At 40.1% G+C, this 26,981-nt stretch overlaps 2 protein-coding genes across 3 annotated transcripts in view; one reads left to right on the plus strand and one right to left on the minus strand.

Annotated features, from left to right (window-relative positions):
- NDUFAF2 (NADH:ubiquinone oxidoreductase complex assembly factor 2) overlaps positions 1–5,849 on the minus strand; it is a 198,328-nt gene extending 192,479 nt beyond the window's left edge. The window contains exon 1 of the mRNA XM_050794386.1: positions 5,646–5,849. Coding sequence (XP_050650343.1) covers positions 5,646–5,772 — 127 coding nt within the window. The 5' untranslated portion in view covers positions 5,773–5,849. The remainder of the gene's footprint in view (positions 1–5,645) is intronic.
- Positions 5,850–5,949: 100 nt separating this feature from the next.
- Positions 5,950–26,981, plus strand: part of ERCC8 (ERCC excision repair 8, CSA ubiquitin ligase complex subunit) — an 86,918-nt gene continuing 65,886 nt past the window's right edge. Inside the window, exon 1 of one of the 2 annotated variants that reach the window (XM_050794380.1) lies at positions 5,950–6,096. In XM_050794380.1, the coding sequence (XP_050650337.1) occupies positions 6,020–6,096 (77 nt within the window). In that variant the 5' untranslated portion in view covers positions 5,950–6,019. The remainder of the gene's footprint in view (positions 6,097–26,981) is intronic. The other variant, XM_050794381.1, reaches the window with a different exon arrangement.

A 26,981-nucleotide genomic window follows, 5' to 3' on the forward strand; every position in this document is an offset into this window, starting at 1 on the left:
GGGAATTATGGTCTCTGTGTAATGAATTCTTTCAGGTACTGTATGTCTGAAAAAATCTTCATTTGCCTTTGTTTTAACAAGATATTTTTGTTCTGTACAAAATTATAGGTTGACAGATTTTCTCTTTTGGTACTTTAAAGATATTGTTCCACTGTCTTCCAGCTTATATTATTTCTTTTAAAAAAACCTGATCTCATTTTCATCTTTCTTCCTCTGCAAGCAATGTGTCTTTTTCACTAGCTCTATAAAAATTTTCTCTTTATCAATGGCTTTCAGCAATTTGATTATAATATGCCTTGGTGTGGTTTTCTACACTTTTTTTTTTTTTTTGGAATTTGTGGATGATTTGGGGTCTGTGGGTTTATAGTTTTCATCAAATTTGGAATATTTTTAGCCATTATTTCTTCAAATATTTTTGGTCTCCAAAATGACCTTTACCCTTCATGGTATCCAATTACATATATTAGGCCACTGGAGGGTATCCCATAGCTTGCTAATTGCTCTTTTTTTTCTGGTCTTTTTTCTCTCTGTGTTTTATTTTGGGCAATTTGTATTATTATCTTTCAATTATAAATGTGTAAGGACCTAACAATAGGTATTGAAAATACATGAAGTAAAAACTGATAGAACTGGAAAGAGTAAAAGATAAATGTGCACTCATATTCAGAGACGGTAACATACTTTTTTCAATAATTGATACAATAAGTATAAAGAAAAATCAGTATGAATATAGACAGCTTGAACAACTCTATCAAGCACCTTGGGCTAACTGACATTTACAGAACATTCAACCCAAAATAGCAAAATAGATAATACATTTTTCTCAAGCACAAATAGAACATTTACCAAATCACACCATACTCTAGGCCATACAACAATTTACAGTAAATTTAAAATAACTGAAATCATATAAAATATGTCCTCTGAATATAATGGAATTAAACTAGAAGTCAATGAAAATCTCCATCTAGAAAATCTCCAAATATTTGTAAATTAAAGAACATACTTCTAAATAAATACATGGGTCTTATAGGAAAAAATAAATAAGAAAATTTATTAGTTGCATGAAAATTTTAAGATAAAAATTTGTGAAATGTGGCCAAAACAGTGCCTACAAGACATTTTAACATTAAAAATGTATATTAAAAAATAAACAGCTCAAATTATGATCTCAGTGGCCACCTTAAGAAACTATAAGAACATATAAAACCAATTGAAAGCAGAAGAAAATGATGATGATATAAGAGAAAGCGCTAAGTCTGAAACCAATGAAGAAAAAACTTACAGAGAAAAATCAGTGAAACTCAAAGCTAATTCTTTAAAATGATCAATAAAATTAACAAACCAGTCATCAGGTAGGCCAAGAAAACAAGAATAGCCACAAATTATCACTTCAGGAAAGAAAGAGAGGATATCACTACAAATCGTACAAACATTAAAAAGATAATGAAGATATATTACAACTTTATGACCGTAAATTCAACCTATTAGATAAAAAGGGCAAACTACTCAAAAGATAAAAACTACCAAAACTCACCTAAGATAAAATAGATAGCCTGAGTAGTCTTATACCTGTTAAAGATATTAAATTTGCAGGTTAAAAATGTATTATCTTTGAATTTTTAATTCCAGCTTTCCAACAAGGAAAACTCCAGGACCAGATGGCTTCACAGGCAATTTATATTTAACATGCAAGAAATAAACAATACAAATTCTTCACAACTCTTCCAGAAAATCCAAAAGAAGGAAACAAAATTCAACTTACTTTATAAGGCCAGCATTAACCTAAAAACAAACTTAGAAAACACATTAAGAGGAAGAAATGAAGATCCTGAAGAAAAACAAAATTCTTCAATAAAATGTGAGCACATCAATCCAACAATATATAAAAAGGATAATGTTTCATGACCAAGTGCAGCTTACATGACAAATGCAATATTCAAGACATTCAACAATCAATCAATGCCAAATGAGTTTAAAACTTACGTCCACTCAAAAAAACTGCACAGGAATATTTATAGCAGCTTTATTCATAATCACCAAAACTTGGAAGCAACCAAGATGTCCTTCAATATGCAAATGGATAAACAGTGGTTCTAACCATACAACAGAATATTATTTAGCAATAAAAAGAAAGGAGATGGTTGGGCACAGTGGTTCACGCCTATAATCCCAGCACTTTGGGAGGCTGAGGCAGGCAGATCACCTGAGGTCAGGAGTTCAAAACCACCCTGGCCAAGAAGGCGAAACCCCGTCTCTACTGAAATTATAAAAATTAGCTGGGCGTGATGGTGGACACCTGTAATCCTAGCTACTCGAGAGGCTGAGGCAGGAGAATCACTTGAACCTGACAGGCAGAGGTTGCACTGAGCCAGTATCACACCACTGCACTCCAGCCTGGGCAACAGAGTGAGACCCTGTCTCAAAAATAAATAAATAAATAAATAAAAAGAAAGGAGCTCTTATGCCACAAAAAAACATGGAGGAAACTTAAGTGCATATTACTAAGTGGAAAAAGCCAGTCTGAAAAGACCACATACTGTATGACAGCAACTATATGACATTCTGGAAAAGGCAAAACTAGACACAGGAAAAAGATCAGTGGCCACTTAGGGGTTTGGTAGCAGGAAGGGAGGAAATGAGGGTACACTAATGTAAGATATTAACAATGGGAGAAACTGCACTGGGGGAGAAGGAGTATCTGAGTAGTTTCCACTCAATTTTTCTGTAAACCTAAAATTGCTCTAAAAAATAAAGTCTGTAAATTTTTAAGAGTCCATCAGTATAATTCACCACATGATCATTCCAACAAAACCAAAAAAAAAAAAAAAAAAAAACAGCAAGCAAGCATATGACAAAATTCAACATCAATTCATAAAAGAAAGTGCTCAGCAAACGAGGTACTGGGAACTTTGTTAATTTAATAAAAGGTATCTTAAAAATTATAGCTAACACCATACTTAACAATGAAAGACTAGTGACTGGCACGGTGGCTCATGCCTGTAATCCCAGCACTTTGGGAAGCCAAGGTGTGCAGATCATCTGAGGTCAGGAGTTCGAGACCAGCCTATCCAACATGGTGAACCCCCATTTCTACTAAAAATAAAAAATTAGCCAGGCATAGCAGCACATGCCTGTAATCCCAGCTACTCGGGAGGCTGAGGTAGGGGAATCGCTGGAACCCAGGAGGCGGAGGTTGCAGTGAGACGAGATCACGCCATTGCACTCCAGCCTGGACAACAGAGTGAGATTCCATCTTGGGGAAAAAAAAAATGAAAGACTAAATGTTTTTCTTCTAAGATATGGAACAAGAAAAAAATATCCATGCTCACCACTCTTATTCAACATTATACTGGAGGCTCACCCAGGGCAGCCAGGCAAGAGAAGGAAAGAGAATGCAAATAAGTTAGAAAGGAAAAAACAAAACTGTCTCTCTCCACAGTAGATATAATTAACTACAGAGAATGTCCAAGAATCTGCAAAAAGCTTCATTCAAAAACTAGTAGGTGAGTAAAATAGGTTGCAAGATACATGCTCAAGATGGAAAAATCTATTGTACTTCAATATATTAGTAATAAAGAATTAGAAATTAAGTTTTTTAAAGCATCATTTATAATAACAATACTTTATAATAAATGTAACAAAACATAGCACGACCTCTATGTTGAAAACTACAAATCAGTGATAAATTTTTAAAAATGATCAAGTAAAAGATCTCTATGAATTAAGTCAAACTGACTTTGACATTAAATCCCATTCTCTTAAGTGCTACATTATCCAATTTGTCTCTCTTGAGTAGCAAAAACACTTTGTGAGGCTAGGTAGGTACTGTTATTTCCGTTTTATAGAGTAAGCTGGAGCTGCTATGGTCTAGCACACACACTCTTAGGTATGTATGTACTCATGGAAAATGAAAACTTACGTTCACACAAAATCCTGTATGGGAATGTTTGTAGAGGCTTTTGTCACAATCACAGAAACTGGAAACATCCTAATGTCCTTCAGCTTGTGAACAGATAAACTGGCAAACCTATACAATGGAATACTACTGAGCAATAAAAAGGAACAACTACTGAAACATGGATGAATCTCAACTACATTATGCTATGTGAAGCAAGCCAGGCTCAAAAGTCTAAATTCTGCATAATTCCATTTATATGATATTCCAGAAAAGGCAAAACTATAGGCCCATAAAACACATTGGTGGTTGCCAAAGGGTGTGGGAATGAACTACTAAGGAGTTAGAGGAAATTCTGATGGTGATGGAATTATTCTATTACTTGAATCCAGTGATGTTACTCTGTACTTATTTGTCAAAAACCATAAAACTGTACACCATAAAGGGTGAATGTTACTGTATGTAAATTATATTTCAATTTTTAAAAAACTCAACGTGACAGTTTGCATATTTTTTTAATTTTACTGACAACTTATGGAAAAGAAACATCTCTCTGCTGCAATCTGTCAAGAAATACTTAACACCATGCTAGGTTCTTCGTAGGCTTTTTGTGTGTGTGTGTGAGAGACATATTCCCTGCCTGACAAAGGAGCTCATTGGGGAAACAAGACTAAATATTAAAATAAGTTACAGAAAAAGGCTAGGCAAAAAAAAAAATTAATTAATTGAGTGATAAATCACAGAATACATTTTATATATGTGGGAAATGAATGGCACATAATTTTGGAAAGGTCTTAGTGCTTCTCAACATTACTGATCTTATATTATCTCTAATTTTCAAGTGAGGATGATGAGACTTGGAGAGGACAAGTACTTTTTCCGTGATTCTCGAGCTATCAGGTGTCAAAGCTGAGATTCTAACTCACCCCTTTTCGCCCAAAGCCTGACATCTTCTGCATGCGGCGATGGAACAACAGAAAAGAGGTTACGACGGCGGCTACACAGTGTGATTTCAATGGACAGCAACGCCTCCTTAGTCCCCAAACAACCCGCTCAACTACTTGGCACGAATCCTACACAGAAACACCATGATTAGTGCCAAGTTTCTTAAATTGAGCTCAACGGGGTCTTGGAATGTAAACTCCAGAGAAAGGAATCAGCGAGCCTTATGGGGATACGGACCCACTTCTGACAAGTCTTGGTAGTGAGGAAGGCGCATGGGGCCAGCGCCGGAGCCAGGGTGCCACCGAAAAGGGTAAACACCAAGAAAGAGGACACCCGAGGCCCTGAAGATACTCCTCTTCAATTACACCACTCAGCTCTGGGTCACAAGGCGGGGCACAGCGTACGAAAAACCTCTTCCCTGGCCCTTCCTAGCCCCTTTGGTGAAAGATTTGCGTGGACTTTTCCCCGCCTCCGTCGCCGATCCAGGGCTAAAACTAAGGCTCCTCTACCGGCGTGGCTGGGAGGAAAGTCATGTGTGCCTTAACAGCGCGAGCAGCCCGGGGCACGCCGGGGGAAAGCGCTGGGTCGTAGGGACCGCGGACGCACGAGGCCGGGCCAAGGCCCCCAGAGCCGGGCCGGGTAGGGCTCCGATGGCAGAGTGAAGGGGTCGACAGTGGCCAACGAACTCCAGAAATTCCCTCCGGTGACACCCTAAGTGTCTCATGATGCGTTAGTTGACTAGGGGCTCTCACTTTTCCCTCCTTTACTGACCACGCAATCGCTGCCCTCGCCCCCTCCTCACCTCTCCAGTTCTTGTACTGCGGGATGCAGTAGTATTTGTTCCCGAATTGGTCCGTGCCCACGTGCTCCTTCACTTCCCTTGACAGCGATCTCCACAAGGCGCGGAACAAATCCTGAGACCAACCCATGCCGTCCACCCAGTTTCCAGCGCTGCCAGCAGCAGGATCCGCAGTAGGAGCAATGCTCCAGCACCCAACCCAGCCCACTGAAGCGGAGAGGTCAGGCCGGCCTCCATCCTGGAGCCCTTCTAGTAACGGCGCTCACCATTGGCCGGATATATCACCGCCTGACCAATGGGAGACTCTGCTGTTCCAGTCCCGCCCCTGAGTTCTGTCATGGCGACGTCCAGTACTCCAGCCGGTGTGAGGACACGCTATGCTGGGGTTTTTGTCCGCGCGACAAACGGGTTTGGAGGACCCTCTTCGCCTTCGGAGAGCAGAGTCAACACGGAGGTAAAGAAAACCTTACTTTTTGGCTAACAGGCCAGTTAGAATCTGGACCAATAACTGTAAACTTTGCCCCACACTTTCCCGTCTCATCGCTCTCCTGCCACCAAACTCTTATTTATCCTCTAATGCGGTGTGGCTTGCGAAAATAGGATCCTTTTTATTTACTGGTAACAACTTGCAGGCGAGGGGCGGCGCGGGGCGGGGGCGGGGGGGGGTTCGCCCGCGGGCTCAGATGAAGATACTATAAACCTAAATAAGGATACTTCGTTGTACTGTATTCCTTCTCTCTTAAGTTACTGGTAAGAATAACTGCCCTCCAAGTACTCGTTCATTCATTCAGTCTGCATATTTAGTGAGTTCCTACAGTGTGTCAGGCAGCCTATTAAAAAGGCAGAGGACACAGGCCAGGAATTGAACAAAGTTCAGAATGACTAGAGCGGAGAATTGGGGTAGGGACCATTGACAAGAGATGAAGTAGACAGAAACTGGATGAGGAAGAGCCATGTGTACTTGGGTAGAGGTGTGAAGATGAGAATAAGGTAACAGCTATTGCATTTTTGTTTTCTGCTTGGAGAATGGGTTGCAACTGAGAACAACAGTGGTAGCCAAGTTAGGTAACTCTTGTGATTACACTTGTCCGGGAGAGAGTTGATGGAAGCCTGGGCCACAGAGTTCCCAAGTAGAATAAAGATAGTGGAGACATTTGAAAAACGTCTAAGAAATAGAATCAGCAGTCCATGGAAATTGATTGGATACGTGAATGACGAAAAGGGAAGAATGATTAATGATTCCCAGATTTATGTCTTGTATAAGAAGTTGAATGTTGGTAATATACTCTGAGAGAGGGTTTTCCAAAGGGAAGAAGCAAGTTTTACTTTTAATTTTGCCCACGTTAATTGAGGAACCTTTGAAGATATTTACTTGGACAGTGGAGAACACAGTTGCATATGAGTTCTGCGTTCCGGAGAAATTTAAATATTAGTTTCCAACATTTTATCTGTTACGTTTTCAGTGTTGTGAAATATCTCTGAGAGTTCCTTTAATGTGTTTTTTTGCCAGTGTCACTTCCTCTGACACATCATCAGCCTTTCATCACAACCACTTTTCCTCATTTATGTCTGTAGGTTCACCTTCACTGATTTCCTCAGTCTGCATATCTAGAATGTCTCAAATGGTGGCAGTGTCATTGTTCCCACAATCAGTATGTTCCCACAGGCAGCTATTGTTTTCATTTGCTCCATTTTATGTTTAATGCAAGTTTCACTTCTAGTATTATCACTCTTTTTTTTTTCTAGGTTTCTTTTTTTTTTTTTTTTAGATTTTTTTTTTATTATTATTATAATTTGAGTTCTAGGGTACATGTGCATAACGTGCAGGTTTGTTACATATGTATACTTGTGCCATGTTGCTGTGCTGCAGCCATCAACTCGTCAGCACCCATCAACTCGTCATTTACATCAGGTATAACTCCCAATGCAATCCCTCCCCCCTCCCCCCTCCCCATGATAGGCCCCAGTGTGTGATGTTCCCCTTCCCGAGTCCAAGTGATCTCATTGTTCAGTTCCCACCTATGAGTGAGAATATGCGGTGTTTGGTTTTCTGTTCTTGTGATAGTTTGCTAAGAATGATGGTTTCCAGCTGCATCCATGTCCCTACAAAGGACACAAACTCATCCTTTTTTATGGCTGCATAGTATTCCATGGTGTAGATGTGCCACATTTTCTTAATCCAGTCTGTCACTGATGGACATTTGGGTTGATTCCAAGTCTTTGCTATTGTGAATAGTGCCGCAATAAACATACATGTGCATGTGTCTTTATAGCAGCATGATTTATAATCCTTTGGGTATATCCCCAGTAATGGGATGGCTGGGTCATATGGTACATCTAGTTCTAGATCCTTGAGGAATCGCCATACTGTTTTCCACAATGGTTGAACTAGTTTACAATCCCACCAACAGTGTAAAAGTGTTCCTATTTCTCCATATCCTCTCCAGCACCTGTTGTTTCCTGACTTTTTAATGATCGCCATTCTAACTGGTGTGAGATGGTATCTCATTGTGGTTTTGATTTGCATTTCTCTGATGGCCAGTGATGCTGAGCATTTTTTCATGTGTCCTGTTGGCTGTATGAATGTCTTCTTTTGAGAAATGTCTGTTCATATCCTTTGCCCACTTTTTGATGGGGTTGTTTGTTTTTTTCTTGTAAATTTGTTTGAGTTCTTTGTAGATTCTGGATATTAGCCCTTTGTCAGATGAGTAGATTGCAAAAATTTTCTCCCATTCTGTAGGTTGCCTGTTCACTCTGATGGTAGTTTCTTTTGCTGTGCAGAAGCTCTTTAGTTTAATGAGATCCCATTTGTCAATTTTGGCTTTTGCTGCCGTTGCTTTTGGTGTTTTAGACATGAAGTCTTTGCCCATGCCTATGTTCTGAATGGTACTACCTAGGTTTTCCTCTAGGATTTTTATGGTATTAGGTCTAACATTTAAGTCTCTAATCCATCTTGAATTAATTTTCGTATAAGGAGTAAGGAAAGGATCCAGTTTCAGCTTTCTGCTTATGGCTAGCCAATTTTCCCAGCACCATTTATTAAATAGGGAATCCTTTCCCCATTTCTTGTTTCTCTCAGGTTTGTCAAAGATCAGATGGCTGTAGATGTGTGGGTATTATTTCTGAGGACTCTGTTCTGTTCCATTGGTCTATATCTCTGTTTTGGTACCAGTACCATGCTGTTTTGGTTACTGTAGCCTTGTAGTATAGTTTGAAGTCAGGTAGCGTGATGCCTCCAGCTTTGGTCTTTTGACTTAGGATTGTCTTGGAGACGCGGGCTCTTTTTTGGTTCCATATGAACTTTAAAGCAGTTTTTTCCAATTCTGTGAAGAAACTCATTGGTAGCTTGATGGGGATGGCATTGAATCTATAAATTACCTTGGGCAGTATGGCCATTTTCACGATATTGATTCTTCCTATCCATGAGCATGGTATGTTCTTCCATTTGTTTGTGTCCTCTTTTATTTCACTGAGCAGTGGTTTGTAGTTTTCCTTGAAGAGGTCCTTTACATCCCTTGTAAGTTGGATTCCTAGGTATTTTATTCTCTTTGAAGCAATTGTGAATGGAAGTTCATTCCTGATTTGGCTCTCTGTTTGTCTGTTACTGGTGTATAAGAATGCTTGTGATTTTTGCACATTAATTTTGTATCCTGAGACTTTGCTGAAGTTGCTTATCAGCTTAAGGAGATTTTGGGCTGAGACAATGAGATTTTCTAAATATACAATCATGTCATCTGCAAAGAGGGACAATTTGACTTCTTCTTTTCCTAACTGAATACCCTTGATTTCTTTCTCTTGCCTGATTGCCCTGGCCAGAACTTCCAACACTATGTTGAATAGGAGTGGTGAGAGAGGGCATCCCTGTCTTGTGCCAGTTTTCAAAGGGAATTTTTCCAGTTTTTTTTTTGCCCATTCAGTATGATATTGGCTGTGGGTTTGTCATAAATAGCTCTTATTATTTTGAGGTACGTTCCGTCAATACCGAATTTATTGAGCGTTTTTAGCATGAAGGGCTGTTGAATTTTGTCAAAAGCCTTTTCTGCATCTATTGAGATAATCATGTGGTTCTTGTCTTTGGTTCTGTTTATATGCTGGATTATGTTTATTGATTTGCGAATGTTGAACCAGCCTTGCATCCCAGGGATGAAGCCCACTTGATCATGGTGGATAAGCTTTTTGATGTGTTGCTGAATCCGGTTTGCCAGTATTTTATTGAGGATTTTTGCATCGATGTTCATGAGGGATATTGGTCTAAAATTCTCTTTTCTTGTTGTGTCTCTGCCAGGCTTTGGTATCAGGATGATGTTGGCCTCATAAAATGAGTTAGGGAGGATTCCCTCTTTTTCTATTGATTGGAATAGTTTCAGAAGGAATGGTACCAGCTCCTCCTTGTACCTCTGGTAGAATTTCGCTGTGAATCCATCTGGTCCTGGACTTTTTTTGGTTGGTAAGCTATTAATTATTGCCTCAATTTCAGAGCCTGCTATTGGTCTATTCAGGGATTCAACTTCTTCCTGGTTTAGTCTTGGAAGAGTGTAAGTGTCCAGGAAATTATCGATTTCTTCTAGATTTTCCAGTTTATTTGCATAGAGGTGTTTATAGTATTCTCTGATGGTAGTTTGTATTTCTGTGGGGTCGGTGGTGATATCCCCTTTATCATTTTTTATTGCGTCAATTTGATTCTTCTCTCTTTTCTTCTTTATTAGTCTTGCTAGCGGTCTCTCAATTTTGTTGATCTTTTCAAAAAACCAACTCCTGGATTCATTGATTTTTTGGAGGGTTTTTTGTGTTTCTATCTCCTTCAGTTCTGCTCTGATCTTAGTTATTTCTAGCCTTCTGCTAGCTTTCGAAGGTGTTTGCTCTTGCTTCTCTAGTTCTTTTAATTGTGATGTTAGAGTGTCAATTTTAGATCTTTCCTGCTTTCTCTTGTGGGCATTTAGTGCTATAAATTTCCCTCTACACACTGCTTTAAATGTGTCCCAGAGATTCTGGTATGTTGTATCTTTGTTCTCATTGGTTTCAAAGAACATCTTTATTTCTGCCTTCATTTCGTTATGTACCCAATAGTCATTCAGGAGCAGGTTGTTCAGTTTCCATGTAGTTGAGCGGTTTTGATTGAGTTTCTTAGTCCTGAGTTCTAGTTTGATTGCACTGTGGTCTGAGAGACAGTTTGTTATAATTTCTGTTCTTGTACATTTGCTGAGGAGTGCTTTACTTCCAATTATGTGGTCAATATTGAAGTAAGTGCGATGTGGTGCTGAGAAGAATGTATATTCTGTTGATTTGGGGTGGAGAGTTCTATAGATGTCTATTAGGTCTGCTTGCTGCAGAGATGAGTTCAATTCCTGGATATCCTTGTTAACTTTCTTGTCTCGTTGATCTGTCTAATGTTGACAGTGGAGTGTTGAAGTCTCCCATTATTATTGTATGGGAGTCTAAGTCTCTTTGTAAGTCTCTAAGGACTTGCTTTATGAATCTGGGTGCTCCTGTATTGGGTGCATATATATGTAGGATAGTTAGGTCTTCCTGTTGAATTGATCCCTTTACCATTATGTAATGGCCTTCTTTGTCTCTTTTGATCTTTGATGGTTTAAAGTCTGTTTTATCAGAGACTAGTATTGCAACCCCTGCTTTTTTTTGTTCTCCATTTGCTTGGTAAATCTTCCTCCATCCCTTTATTTTGAGCCTATGTATGTCTCTGCATGTGAGATGGGTCTCCTGAATACAGCAGACTGATGGGTCTTGACTCTTTATCCAGTTTGCCAGTCTGTGTCTTTTAATTGGAGCATTTAGTCCATTTACATTTAAGGTTAAGATTGTTATGTGTGAACTTGATCCTGCCATTATGATATTAACTGGTTATTTTGCTCATTAGTTGATGCAGTTTCTTCCTAGCCTCGATGGTCTTTACATTTTGGCATGTTTTTGCAATGGCTGGTACCGGTTGTTCCTTTCCATGTTTAGTGCTTCCTTCAGGGTCTCTTGTAAGGCAGGCCTAGTGGTGACAAAATCTCTAAGCATTTGCTTATCTGTAAAGGATTTTATTTCTCCTTCACTTATGAAACTTAGTTTGGCTGGATATGAAATTCTGGGTTTAAAATTCTTTTCCTTAAGAATGTTGAATATTGGCCCCCACTCTCTTCTGGCTTGGAGAGTTTTTGCTGAGAGATCTGCTGTTAGTCTGATGGGCTTCCCTTTGTGGGTAACCTGACCTTTCTCTCTGGCTGCCCTTAAGATTTTTTCCTTCATTTCAACTTTGGTGAATCTGGCAATTATGTGTCTTGGAGTTGCTCTTCTCAAGGAGTATCTTTGTGGCGTTCTCTGTATTTCCTGGATTTGAATGTTGGCCTGCCCTACTAGGTTGGGGAAGTTCTCCTCGATGATATCCTGAAGAGTGTTTTCCAACTTGGTTCCATTTTCCCCCTCACTTTCAGGCACCCCAATCAGACGTAGATTTGGTCTTTTTACATAATCCCATACTTCTTGCAGGCTTTGTTCAATTTCTTTTTCTTCTTTTTTCTTTTGGTTTCTCTTCTCGCTTCATTTCATTCATTTGATCCTCAATCATCGCAGATACTCTTTCTTCCAGTTGATCGAGTTGGTTACTGAAGCTCGTGCATTTGTCACGTATTTCTCGTGTCATGGTTTTCATCTCTTTCATTTTGTTTATGACCTTCTCTGCATTAATTACTCTAGCCATCAATTCTTCCACTTTTTTTTCAAGATTTTTAGTTTCTTTGCGCTGGGTACGTAATTCCTCCTTTAGCTCTGAGAAGTTTGATGGACTGAAGCCTTCTTCTCTCATCTCGTCAAAGTCATTCTCCGGCCAGCTTTGATCCGTTGCTGGCGATGAGCTGCGCTCCTTTGCCGGGGGAGATGCGCTCTGATTTTTTGAATTTCCAGCTTTTCTGCCCTGCTTTTTCCCCATCTTTGTGGTTTTATCTGCCTCTGGTCTTTGATGATGGTGACGTACTGATGGGGTTTTGGTGTAGTTGTCCTTCCTGTTTGATAGTTTTCCTTCTAACAGTCAGGACCCTCAGCTGTAGGTCTGTTGGAGATTGCTTGAGATCCACTCCAGACCCTGTGTGCCTGGGTGTCAGCAGCAGAGGCTGCAGAAGATAGAATATTGCTGAACAGCGAGTGTACCTGTCTGATTCTTGCTTTGGAAGCTTCCTCTCAGGGGGGTACTCCACCCTGTGAGGTGTGGGGTGTCAGACTGCCCCTAGTGGAAGATGTCTCCCTGTTAGGCTACTCAGGGGTCAGGGACCCACTTGAGCAGGCAGTCTGTCCCTTCTCAGATCTCAGCCTCCGTGTTGGGAGATCCACTGCTCTCTTCAAAGCTGTCAGACAGAGTCGTTTGCGTCTGCAGAGGTTTCTGCTGCGTTTGTTATTGTTTACTGTGCCCTGTCCCCAGAGGTGGAGTCTACAGAGACAGGCAGGTTTCCTTGAGCTGCTGTGAGCTCCACCCAGTTCGAGCTTCCCAGCAGCTTTGTTTACCTACTTAAGCCTCAGCAATGGCGGGCGCCCCTCCCCCAGCCTCGCTGCTGCCTTGCCGGTAGATCACAGACTGCTGTGCTAGCAATGAGGGAGGCTCTGTGGGCGTGGGACTCTCCCGGCCAGGTGTGGGATATAATCTCCTGGTGTGCCTGTTTGCTTAAAGCGCAGTATTGGGGTGGGAGTTACCCAATTTTCCAGGTGTTGTGTGTCTCAGTTCCCCTGGCTAGGAAAAGGGATTCCCTTCCCCCTTGCGCTTCCCAGGTGAGACGATGCCTCGCCCTGCTTCACCTCTCGCTGGTCGGTCTGCAGCAGCTGACCAGCACCGATTGTCCAGCACTCCCTAGTGAGATGAACCCAGTACCTCAGTTGAAAATGCAGAAATCACCGGTCTTTTGTGTCGCTCGCGCTGGGAGTTGGAGACTGGAGCTGTTCCTATTCGGCCATCTTGCTCCGCGGTCCGTATTATCACTCTTTTAATGCATTTTCATTCTTTTGGCCAATTTCCTCTTTTAATCAGTAAAATTCCACGTGGGCTTATCTTAAGGGCACAGAAATATTAATAACAAACCTACGTGCTTTGCAGCCTGTGTGTGAACTTAATAACAGATGCACAGTGACCAATCACCCACAGACTTTGAAAGAAGTAAAATTGCAAATTGGTCAATAATTTTGATTCATTTGTGTAATTACAGAAATGTTATTTATGTAATTATTTGTGGACTGAAAAGCTAGTAGCAAACTTTTATGCTATTTCTCACAGTTAACAAACTGTGGTAACTGAAATTCATATCAGACTGAGCCAAGTGAGGATTGCTTATATGTTTAAGACAAAGTATAATTTTTTTTTTTTTTTGAGACAGGGTCTTGTTCTGTCACCCTGGCTGGAATGCAGTGGTGCAATTTCAGCTCACTGCAGCCTCGACTTTCCAGGCTCAAACGATCCTCCCATCTCATCCTTCTAAGTAGCTGGGACCACAGGCACGTGCCCACACACCTAGCTAATTTTTAAATTTTTTGTAGAAATGGGGTCTCCCTGTGTTTCCCATTCTGGTCTTAAACGCCTGGGCTAAGTGATCCTCCTGCCTTTGCCTCCTAAAGTGCAGGGATTTTATGTGCGAGCTACCATGCAGCCTAAAATTTTTAAAAAAATATTTCCATCATTAAGTGATGTTTTTGCTTAATTGAACAACTGTATAGTTCCATTTTATTCATAGGAGATGTCTACTGTTCTTCCTTGTCATCACATAAGGGCAAAAGCATGAACACTGATATGCAGTGTTCACAATTTACACCCTCTAAAAAAGTTTTACAACTTTATTGAGGTATAATTGACATATGATATACTGCACATTAAATGAGAATATACAATTTGATGAATTTTGACATATATTTACTTTTGAAACCATTACCATAATCAAGAGAACATCCATAACCCTAAAAATTTTTTCACGGTCCTTTATAATCCTTCTTTCCCTTCTTTCTCTGCTTTACCCTCTTCCTTCTCTAGAAACCACTAATCTGCTTTAGGTCACTATGGTTTGCATATTTAGAATTTTATATAAATGGAATCTTTTTTGTCTGGCTTCTTTCACTCAGCATAATTACATTATTTTGAAATTTCTCCATGTTATTGCTTGTATCAATTCCTTTTTATTGCTCTGGAGTATCCCACTGTGCAGATATACCATAGTTTATCTAGTCACTTGTCGATGGACATCTGAGTTGTTTCCGGTTCAGGACTAATACATTTACAGCTGCTCTGAAAACTCACGTATGAGTCATTGCATGAACATATGCTTTTATTTCTCTTAAGTTGATGCCTAACAGTGGAGCTACTAGATATATCCTTTACATTTTAAGAAACTGACAGTTTTCCAAAAGCATTTTCCAGTCCCACCACTATGAGAAAGCTAGCTGCTCCATGTTTATGTTTCCCCTTTCCTGCTGTCATTTGACTATTTGAACATTATTTAGTATTCTATTTTATATACTATGATTTCAACTATATCTTTTTGTATAATTTTTTAGTGGTTGCTCTAGGAATTATAAAATACATACTTTGTATTGTCTATTTTGGGTCATTTCATTGTTTTACTGCTTCATTTGGCATGTAGAAACCTTATCAACCTTTCCCCCGCACCATATTTATTGTTGTCTTATATTTTATATTTACATACATTATATACTCCATCAGACATAATTTTTTTCAACCATCAATCATATTTTAAGGAAAAGAATAGCCTATTATATTTAACCAGATAGTTATCATTTCTGTTGCTGTCTCTTTATTCCTGATGTCTGAAATTTCCTTCTTATATCTTTTTCTTCTCTCTGAAGTGCATAGTTTATCAATTTTTTTTTTTTTTTTTTTTTGAAAGAGTAGGTGGCCAGATGCGGCTCAGGAGCTCCGCCTCCTGGGTGGCCGCAGCTACACACGCGCCCGCCACCTCGCCCGGCTAGTTTTTTGTATTTTTAGTAGAGACGGGGTTTCCGTGTTAGCCAGGATGGTCATCTCCTGACCTCGTGATCCGCCCGTCTCGGCCTCCCAAAGTGCTGGGATTACAGGCTTGAGCCACCGCGCCCAGTTTATCTTTTAGGTTCTGGGCAGGAGGTGGCCGGGCCCGTGCCGTGGCTTCACCGCAAGCGCCTGGCTGTTCTCTGAGGTTGGGCCGGGCCCTGCCGAAACTGAGGAGACAGAGAAAGAGGAGGAGAGGAGGAGGAGGATTCAAGGAAGAGAAGCTGGGGAGCCCTTCTGCGCTACAGTGATATGAGTATCAAGATAAAAGTGTGGAATGGGAGAAAAATTCTCAAACCTGAAAGAAAATCTGGAGATGGTGTTTTTCCAGCAGCTCGGTTGAGGGAGAACTTGGCTTGTCTCTGTTTCTTGATTCCTCTTCAATTTCTGTTTCTTAACCAAGACTTGTGTTTGAAGAACTGTATTGTACTGAGCCTAAGTCATTTTTAATCTATAACAGGAACATGCATTTTCACATGTCAACCGGATTTGTGGACCAATAAATTTATCCCCAAAGAGATGGGGTCTCACTCTGTTATCCAGGCTGGAATATAGTGGCGCAATCATAGCCCATTGTAGCCTCCATCTCAAGGACTCAAGGGATCCTCCCTCCTAGGCCTCCCAAGTAGCTGAGATTACAGAGACAGGGTCGCACCATGTTACTCTGACTGGTCTTGAACTCCTGGCCTCAAGCAGTCCTCCCACCTTGGCCTCCCACTGTGCTGGGATTACAGAAATAGAATAGCATATCCTTAAATTCATGTGGAATCTGAAGGGAGCTCAAATAGTCAATACAATACAGTCTTGAAACAGAAGAACAAAGCTTGAAGACTCACCTCTTCTGATTTTAAAACTTACTACAAAACTACAGTAATCAAAACAGTGTTGTACTAGCATAAGGAAGACATATAGACCAATGAAATAGAAGAGAGAGCCCAGAAATAAAACCTCATGTATATGGTCAAATGATTTTTTTCCTTTCTCTTTTTTTCTTTTTTCTTTTTTTTTTTTTTTGAGATGGAGCCTCACTCTGTCGCAGGCTGGTGTGCAGTGGCACGATCTCAGCTCACTGCAGCCTCTACCTCCTGGGTTCAAGCGATTCTTCTACCTCAGCCTCCCCAGTAGCTAGGATTACAGGCGCCCACCATCATGCCTGGCTAATTTTTGTATTTGTGGTAAAGACGGGGTTTTACCATGTTGGCCAGGATGTTCTCAATCTCTTAACCTCGTGATCTGCCCACCTCGGCCTCCGAAAGTGCTGGGATTACAGGTGTGAGCCACTGCGCCCAGCCGGTCAAATGATTTTTAACAAGAGTGCCAGGACTATTCAATGGAGAAAGGATAGTCTTTTCAACAAATGCTGCTGGGAAAATGGAATATCCACATGTAAAAAATGAGGTTGAACCCTTAACTAACACCATATACAAAAATTAACTCAAAATGGATCAAAGACATAAATGTAAGACCCAAAACTATAAAAGTCTTAGAAGAAAATAAGGAAAAAATTTTATGACAGTGATTTATTCGGCAGTTATTTATTGGGTATGACATCAAAGACACAAACAACAACAACGTAGAGGACTATGTGAAAATTTTTAAACTTTGTTAATCAAAAGACACTGTCAATAGGGTGAAAAGACAACCACAGAATGGAGAAAGTATTTGCAAATTATATATCTGAAAAGGGTTATATAAAGCATATATGGAGAATTCCTACAACTCAACAACAAAACAAACAGCTTGATTTGAAAATGGGTGACTTGGAAAAACATTTCTCCAAAGAAAATATGCAAATGGCAACAGGTAGACCAAAAGATGCTCAGCATCACTGATCATTAGGAAAATCCAAATCAAAACTGTAATGAAATACCACCTTATACCCATTAGAATGGCTACTATCACATCAAACAATAATATGTTTTGGTGAGGACATGGGAAAAATTGGAACACTTGTGCACTGTTAGTGGGAAGGTAGAATGGTACAGTTACAGTGGGAAGCAGTATGGTGGCTCCTTATAAATATTGAAAATAGAATTTCCATATGATGCAGTGATGCCACTTTTGGGTGTATCCCCAAAATGGTTGAAAACAGGGTCTTAAAGAGATAATTTGTACACCCATGTTCATACCAGCATTATTCACAATAGCTGAAATATGGAAGTGTAAACTAAAAATAAAACTTCAAGCTTCTTAATTGTCTGAATGAACCCATCCTCTCAGCCAAGAGCATTCCACAGTTCAGGACATGATGGGGAGGGGGCCATCAGGCATTCCCCATTATACTCTCCCTTTGGAATTCAGGCACAACTGGCCAGCATTAACATTAAAACAGAGATCTTACGACTTTTTGTAGCAACAAGACACTGAATTCCAGCCTGACTAAAGTAAAGCATCACGTGACAGATAGCAGGCCGCAGGAGAAATTGAAGTATTTTGCCCCAAAATATATTCCTTTGACATATTTTAAAATGGCCCTGTAAAACTGTCTCTTATAGGCAGAATCTACATTCTGTAGAGAATGCCTTTCCCTTTCTAGGTCTTTTCTTTGATTCTGATCTTTTCTTTTATCTGAGTCTTTCATCATTTTAAGTCTCATAAGAAACATTTACAGTCTATTCTTTCTGAAGCCTGCTACCTGGAGGCTTCATCTGCCTAATAAGAACCATGGTCTCTACAACTCCTTATCTTAACCCAGACACTCCCTTATATGGAATTTTAGGTGTTTATTTTTTATTTTTTATTTTTTGAGCACCCAGGCTGGATTGAGTGGTGCGATATCGGCTTACTGCGGCCTCTGCCTCTGGGCTTCACACGATTCTTGTGCCTTAGCTGCCTGAGTAGCTGGGATTACAGGCATGCACCACTATGCCTGGCTACTTTTTTGTATTTTTAGTAGAGATGGGATTTCACCATGTTGGCCAGGCTGGTCTTGAACTTATGACCTCAAGTGTTCCACCTGCCTCAGCCTTCCAGAGTACTGGGATTACAAGTGTGATCCACCATGATCCAGCCTCACTCCAGCTTTTTGTATTTTCAGTAGAGACAGTATTTTGCCATGTTGGCCAGGCTGGTCTTGAACTCCTGGTCTCAAGTGATCCGCCTGCCTTAGCCTCCCAAGATGCTGGGATTACAGGCATGAGCCACCATGCCCGACTGGGTTTCTGGTCTTTAGGTAAACTCTTTTGACAAGTTGCCAATTGGAAAATCTTCGAATCCACCTGTTAGCAGTGGTGAATCTATATGGGTCTGCAACAACTTGATTCTTGCCTCTTTGGAGGAAAGAATTTTGCTGAGGGGCAGTAGTTGGTTTAAGGCAGAGGGAGAGACTGAGGCAAGTTTTAGAACAGGAGTGAGAATTTGTTTAAAAGTTTTAGAGCAGGAGTGAAAGGAAGCAGTACACTTGGAAGGGCCAGGCAGGTGACTTGCAAAATCCAAGTGCCCTGTTCATCCCTTGACTTGGGGTTTTATACATTGTTATGGTCCTGGGGTTTTTGCTGAAGTTGTGCATGTGTTCACTTGAGGAATTTTTCTCTTACCTGTCGAGCGTTCCCAGTGGAAGGTCGTGTAAGAGGCCATTTTGCCTCTGAGTGGGCCTGTTTGAGATCTTACTGAGAAGTGGATAACACCAGCTCCGAGTGTTTTCTATCTATTAGGAGACTATCTTCCTGGTGCTGGCTGTGACCACTTATCATTTTAGAGAGGCAGTTTAACAACCACCTGATCTTTACCTCATGGTCGCCTGGCAGTCCTAGGGGCAACAGGTGGTGGGGGTGTGTGTGTGGGTTGCTCTCGTGCCCTGTCTGTATCTGCCTAACCACCTACTCTAACATACCTATGAGCTGGAAGCCTCCACTTTGAGTTTTTGAGTTGTTCTGCCTTTCCTGACTGAACCATTGTACATCTTACATGTATTGATTGATGTGTTACGTCTTCCTAAAATGTATAAGACTGAGCTGTAGCCTGACCATCTTGGATACATGTCGTCAGGACTTCCTGAGGCTGTGTGTGTCACAGGCATGTCCTTAGCCTTGGCAAAATAAACTTCTAAGTTGAATGAGGAAAAAAAAAAAGTAGGTCTAATGGTTTCTGAAAAGGAATCTGCAGCCATTCAAATCATTGTTTTCCTATAGGTAATTTATCATTTTTCTCTGGTTGCTTTGAAGGCTTTGTCTTTAGTTTTCAGCAGTTTATGATGTGTCTGGTTGCAGATCTCTTTGGATTTATTCTAGTTAGGGTTCATTCTGCTTCTTGAACTTGTAGACTTATATCTTTCCGTAAACTTGGGAACTTTCCAGCCATTTTTTCCAATATTTTTTCAACAGTACACTCCTTCTTCTTTTAGACCTCCAGTGACATAAATGTTAGTGATTTTATAATTGTTCCTCTGGTCCCAAAGGCTCTGTTCTTTTTCCCTCCAATCTTTTTTCCTCTATGTTGTTAGACTGTATAATTTTAATGGATCTGTCTTTAAGTTCACAGATTCTTTCCTCTGCCATCTCCAATCTGTTAGTGAATACATTAAGTTAAAATAATTTTATATTGAAAACTAAAATTTCCGTTTGGTTTTTATTTATGTCTTCTATTTCTTTGCTGAGACTTTCTATTTTAACATCTGTTTCAAGTGTGTGCCCAATGACTTGCTCAAGCTTTTTTTTTTTTTATTTTTAAAAATGGGGCCTCACTGTTTTTCCCAGCCTGGTCTTGAACTCCTAGGCTGAAGTGATCCCCTTGCCTCAACTTCACAAGAGTCGCTGGGATTACAGACTCGAACCACCATGCCAATGTTGCTCAAGTTCAAGCATTTTACAATAGTTGCCTTGAGTCTTTATCAGATAATCTCAACACCTGCGTCATCTCAGCTTTGGCTTCTTTTGTTTGTCTTTTCCCATGCAAGTTGAAATTTTCATGGTTCTTTATATGCAGGGAAATTTTGGATTGCATCCTGGACATTTTGAATACTCTGGGTATTGTTTTAATCTTATGAAGAATGTTGATATTTTTGTTGTAACATTTAATTAGCAAGATTAGGTTCAGGCTACAAGAACCTACCTACTTGTATGGACTGTAGTTTTAATGTTAGCTCAGTTTTCAAAGTCTCTTAATATCTTCCCTAGGTGTATGCCATTCAGTGGTCAGACTGTGACCTGAGTGGTTAGCTCAATATTTAAAATCTTTTGTATACTACTCAGGGTTAGATCTATGCATGCCTCACTCAGGGATGAGTTCTGGAGTTTATAAACAACTTTATGGGATCACTTTCCTGAGCTCCTTCTTCTCTGTGATCTCTTGGATACTTCCCAATTTTCTGGGACTCCCTGTTTTGGCCATCTAGCCAGAAACTTTAGGGGCCACTTACCCTGTTCTGCCATACATTACCATGTTTAAGCCCAAGTCTGGGCTCAGAAGTGAGGAGAGAGGCAATAAGCAATGGGGATTGCCCCTACCCTCTTGGAATCGGGGCTGTGATGAACAGAGAAAACAATTTCCCTCCCTCAGAGTTCCGGCTTCTGCAGGCCACTGTGTCTAGCCGTAGCCCTTTCTGTCATGTGATTGTCTGTGACTATTTACTTTTCAGAGTCCTCAAGTAGCTGTCTATGCATTTTGTTTGGTTTTTACAGTAGTATGACCCAGAACTGAAGTATTGAATAATGAATGAAATGATCAAATTCAGTATCACAACTCATAAAACAAGAATTAAAAGTCTAGTAAGGAAAATGATAAGAGATTAGGAGGGTAGATTCAAAAGATCTAACAGGCAATAATAATTCCAGAAGAGCAAAACAAACAAACAGTAATTAAGAAAAATAATTGCAAAAAGATCTGGATTCGCAGACTAACAGGGCTCCGTGAAGTCCAGACAAGATTGATAAAAAAGACATAAAAGTATGTATACCCAATAACTTATCTAGCAATGAAGAAGAAATTATTAAAAGCTTCCAATGGTAAAGAATTTACCATTCACAAAGGTAAAACATTTCATCGGTAGTTCTAGGGACTAGAAAACACTGGAATGATAACTACTCACAAAAAAAGGGTATCGAAGCCTGTAATCCCAGCACTTTGGGAGGCCAAGGCAGGCAGACCACTTGAACTCAAGAGTTCGAGACCAGCCTGGGCAACGTGGCAAAACCCTGTCTATACTAAAAATACAAAAATTAGCTGGGCGTGCTGGCGGGTGCAGTGGCAGGTGCCTGTAATCCCAGCTACTCATGTGGCTGAGGCACGAGGCTCATTTGGTGGAGGTTGCAGTGAACCAAGACTGTGCCACCGCACTCCAGCCTGGGTGACAGAGCAGGACTCTCTCAAAAAGCAACTAAAAATTATCTAAAAATAAAAAAAGAAGTATTACAACCCAGGAATCCAAACAAACCAGTCTATCAGAAGAAATATCTTTGTGCTAAGATTCATAGAAATATTTTACCCCATTTTCCTTCAGGAAAAAAATAGGAAAGAATGTTAATCAAAAAACAAATGTATTTGAATGAAATCTGAAGGTACATAAAAGATGAAGAGGAGAGGAAACCTGTGAACCTTGCAGTATGTGTATGATTAAATGTAAATATATAATAATAAACAAGCTGGAAATATATAATATGGTTGCTAAATTTTTTTAGACACTTCTCAATTGACAAGATGGAAATGAATAGCAACTGCATTAAACTAGCAAAAATAAAGGTAAAAGAAGAAACCATGACATTAAATAAAGAAGGAATAATACCAAGTATATCAGATGTCATAGCAAAGGTGAACAGGCTGATTTCTTCCATTAAGAAGCATATATTATCGGATTAGTTTTTAAAACAAAGTAAAGCTAAAAGCTGTTTCTCATAAATAGATTAAGTTAAAATATTTTAAAATACAAAATTCTTAAATAGTTAAAAAGTTAAAGAATAAGGAGAGATCAGGCAACTATAAATAAAATGTGGACATCACTACAAATACTAGATGAGGTAATATTTAAGGTTAAAAGCACCAGACGTTTTAAAGAAGGACATTATATAAAGGAAGGACAATATTTAAAGAAGGACATATATATATATATATACATATATATGGAGGAAATGAATAAACAACAAATTAGATTTAGTAGATACATGACTTTACATCCCTTAAATGGAAAATGTACATACTTTTTGTAGGTCAGTGGTACGTTTGCCAAAATTGTTCTTGGCCATTAAGTAAACTTTAACTTTAACAAATTCAAAAAGGTAGCTATCTTACAGGCCACCTTCTTTGATCGTAAGCTATAGAAACTGGAAATAAATCAATTAATGGTAACATCACCCCCACCTCTCATGTTTTGGAAATTCAGAATTACATTTCAGAAAACTCCAGAATCAAAGATAAAATGAAAATTGAAATTACAAATTGGAAATCAGGAAAAGGAGAATAACCACTTCTACAACTTAGGGGACCCAGAGAAACTCACAACCTAAAAAAAAAAGAAGAAAAAAAAATACACACACACACATATTAACTCGTTGAACAAAAAGAATATGTAGCCATCTTAAGACACTAAAACAGAGGAGAATGAGAGGAAATGGTGGATAGGAGGCAGGACTAACTGGGCAGCTCCCACTCGGATGGACAGAGCAGTATGTGGAGATGCATATTGTGAACATTTGCTTCAAAAACTACCACAGGAAAATTCCAGGAAAGCTGAGAGGATCCACGGACCCTTTGAAGGAGGTGGATTGCCGCTGCAGGCACTGCAGGACGGCCAAGGAACTGTGAGTCCTCTGGCTTTCTCAGCTGGGAGACTTGAAGCCTGGGGCAAATTCTCAGCCCTGCTGGAAATAAACTCAGAGCTGTTGTGGGGGCACAGTGGGAGTGAGACCAGCCCTTCAGGCTGCAGGTTGCATGGGAGCTGGGTGAGGCCTTTGGCTGCTGGCCTTACCCAACTTCCTTGGTGACCTGTGTGACACAGCAGAGGCAGCCATAATCCCCCTGGGAACATAACTCCATTAGCCTGGGAGCCATGCCCCCATCTACCACAGCAGCAGCAGCAAGCCCCACCCAAGCAGATCTGAGTTCAGACATGCCTAACCCTGCTCCCACCTGCTAGTTTTTCTCTACCTCCCTCGTAACTGAAGACAAAAGACATATTCTCCTGGGAGCTCTATGGTCCTGCCTACCACCTGACCCTAGGGCAAGCTTGTATCCTTTCTATACTACTGCAGTTGATGCCGTCTTGAAAGTGCCACCTCCTGGCTGGAGGCCAACCAACACAAAACCAGCGCATTTAACAAAAATACAACCAAGGGCCATCAGAGTCCACTTCACTCCCCTGCTGCCTCTACGGTTGCAGGTGCTGGTATCCACGGCTGAGAGACCTGAAGACAGATCACATCACAGGACTCTTTGCAGGAACTGCACTGTACCAACCAGAGCACGGTAGCTCTGCTGGTTGGCTAGATCCAAAAGAGAATCATTGCAGTTTGGCTCTCAGGAAGCCCCAACCTTAGCAGAAGGAGGAGAGCACCAAATCAAGGGAGCACTCGTGGGACAAAAGAATCTGAAGAACAGCCCTTGAGTCCCAGATCTTCCCTCTGACATAGTCTGCCCAAATGAGAAGTAACCAGAAAAACAATTCTGGTAATATGACAAAACAAGGTTCTTTAACATCCCCAAAAGATTACACAAGCCCACCAACACTGGCTCCAAACCAAGAATAAATCTTGGAATTGCCAGAAAAATAATTCAGAAGGTTGATTATTAAGCTAATCAAGGAGACAACAGGGAAGGGTTAAGTCCAACTTAAAGAAATTTTTAAAAAAGATAGAAGATATGAATGAAAAAATCTCCAGTGAAATAGCTTGGATAAAACACTTTCACAACTTCTAGAAATAAAGGACACACTTAGAGAAATGCAAAATGCCTGGAAAGTCTCAGCAATAGAACCAAACAAGTAGAATAAAGACATTTGGGGCTCAAAGACAAGGCTTTAAAATGACTCAATCCGACAAAGACAAAGAAAAAAAATTTTTTTTTAATGAGCAAAGCCTCCAAGAAGTTTGAGATTATGTTAAGCAACCAAACCTAAAAATAATTGGTGTTCCCAATTATCTGAGGAAAAAGAGAAATCTGAAACTTTGGAAAACATGTTTGAGAGAATAAACAAGGAAAATATCCCTGGCCTTGCTAAACATCTAGACATCCAAATACAAGAAGCTGAAAGAACACCTTGGAAATTTATCACACAAAAAAATTATCACCTAAGCATATAGTCTTCAGGCTATTAAAGTTAAGACAAAGGAAAGGATGTTTAAGAGCTGTGAGGCAAAAGCAGCAGATAACCTATAAAGGAAAACCTATCAGATTAACAGCGGATTTCTCAGTAGAAATCCTACAGTCTAGAAGGGTTTGGGGTCCTATCTTTAGCCTCCTTAAACAAAGCAATTATCAGGCAAGAATTTTGTATTCAGCAAAACTAAACTTCATGAATGAAGGAAAGATACAGTCTTTTTCAGACAAACAAATACTGAGAGAATTTGCCACTATGAAGCCAGCACTACAAGAACTGCTAAAAGGAGCTCTAAATCTTGAAACAAATCTTTAAAATACACCAAAATAGAATCTCTTTAAAGCATAAATCTCACAGGACCTATAATGAAGGGGTGGCCTGCCCCTCCACACCTGTGGGCGTTTCTCGTTGGGTGGAATGAAAGACTTGAGAAAAGAAATGAGACACAAAGTATAGAGAAAGAAACAGTGGGCCCAGGGTACCGGCGCTTAGCATACAGAGGACCCGCGCCTGCACAGGTCTCTGAGTTCCCTCAGTATTTATTGATCATTATTTTTACCATCTCGGAAAAAGGGAAGTGGCAGGATAATAGGATCATGGTAAGGAGAAGGTCAGCAGTAAGACATATGAATAAAGATCTCTGTGACATGAATAAGTTTAAGGAAAAGTGCTGTGCCTTGATATGCATATGTAAACATCTCCATAAACCTTTTTAGTGCATATAGAGCAGCATTGCTTCTAGCATGTCCCACTTTCAGCCCTAAGGCTGTTTTCTCCCATCTCAGTAAATAGAACATACAATCAGGTTTACACCAAGATGTTCCATTGCCCAGGGAGGGGCAGGAGACAGATGTCTTTCTCTATCTCAACTGCCAAGAGGCCTTCTTTCCTCTTATATTTAATCCTCCTCAGTCACAGACCCTTCACGCGTGTCAGGCTGGGGGACAATCAGGTCTTTCCCTTCCCACGAGGCCATATTTCAGACTATCACATGGGGAGAAACCTTGGACAATACCTAGCTTTCCTAGGCAGAGGTCCCTGTGACCTTCCGCAGTGTTTGTGTCCCTGGGGCTACTTGAGATTAAGAGAATGGTGATGACTTTTAACAAGCCTTCAGGCACTTGTTTAACAAAGCACACCCTGCACAGCCCCAAATCCATTAAACCTTGAGCCACCACAGCACATGTCTCTTGCAAAAACAGGGTTGGGGATAGGGTTACAGATTAAAAGCATCTCAAATACAGAACAAAATGGGAGTCTCTTATGTCTACTTCTTTCTATATAGACACAGTAAAGGCTGATCTCTCTTTCTTTTACCCAAACTATAAAACCATACAATTAAAAAAAGGTATTCAGGCAACAACTAGCACAATGAATAAAACAGTACCTCACTTCTCAGTACTAATGTTGAATGTAAATGGCCTAAATTCTCCACTTAAAAGATACAGAAACCATCATTCTCAGCAAACTAACACAGGAACAGAAAACCAAAGACCACATGTTCTCACTTACAAGTGGGAGTTGAACAATGAGAACACATGGACACAGGGAGGGGAACATCACACACTGGGGCCTGTCAGGGGCTGGAGGGCAAGGGGAGGGAGAGCATTATGACAAATACCTAATGCATTAAGGGCTTACAATCTAGATGATGGGTTGATAGGTGCAGCAAACCACCATGGCATATGTATACCTATGTAACAAATTCTGCACATGTATCCCAGAACTTAAAAGTGTAATAGAAATAAAAATAAAAAGAAAGGCAATATATGTCACATATAGGGAAACATTAGGAATACAGTCAATGGTAATCATTAGTCTAAAAAAAAAAGATACAGAATGGCAGAATGGATAAGAATTCACCAACCAAGTGTCTGCTGTCTTCAAGAGACTCACCTAATAAATAAAGACTCACATAAACTTAAAGGGTGGAAAAAGATATTTCATGCAAATGGACACCAAAAGTGAGCAGGAGTAGCTATCCTTATATCAGACAAAACAGACTTTAAAGCATCAACAGTTAAAAAAGACAAAGAGGGACATCACATAGTGATAAAAAGACTAGTCCAAGAGGAAAATATCA

Source organism: Macaca thibetana, chromosome 6 (genome assembly GCF_024542745.1).
Source record: "Macaca thibetana thibetana isolate TM-01 chromosome 6, ASM2454274v1, whole genome shotgun sequence".
Taxonomy (NCBI): domain Eukaryota; kingdom Metazoa; phylum Chordata; class Mammalia; order Primates; family Cercopithecidae; genus Macaca; species Macaca thibetana.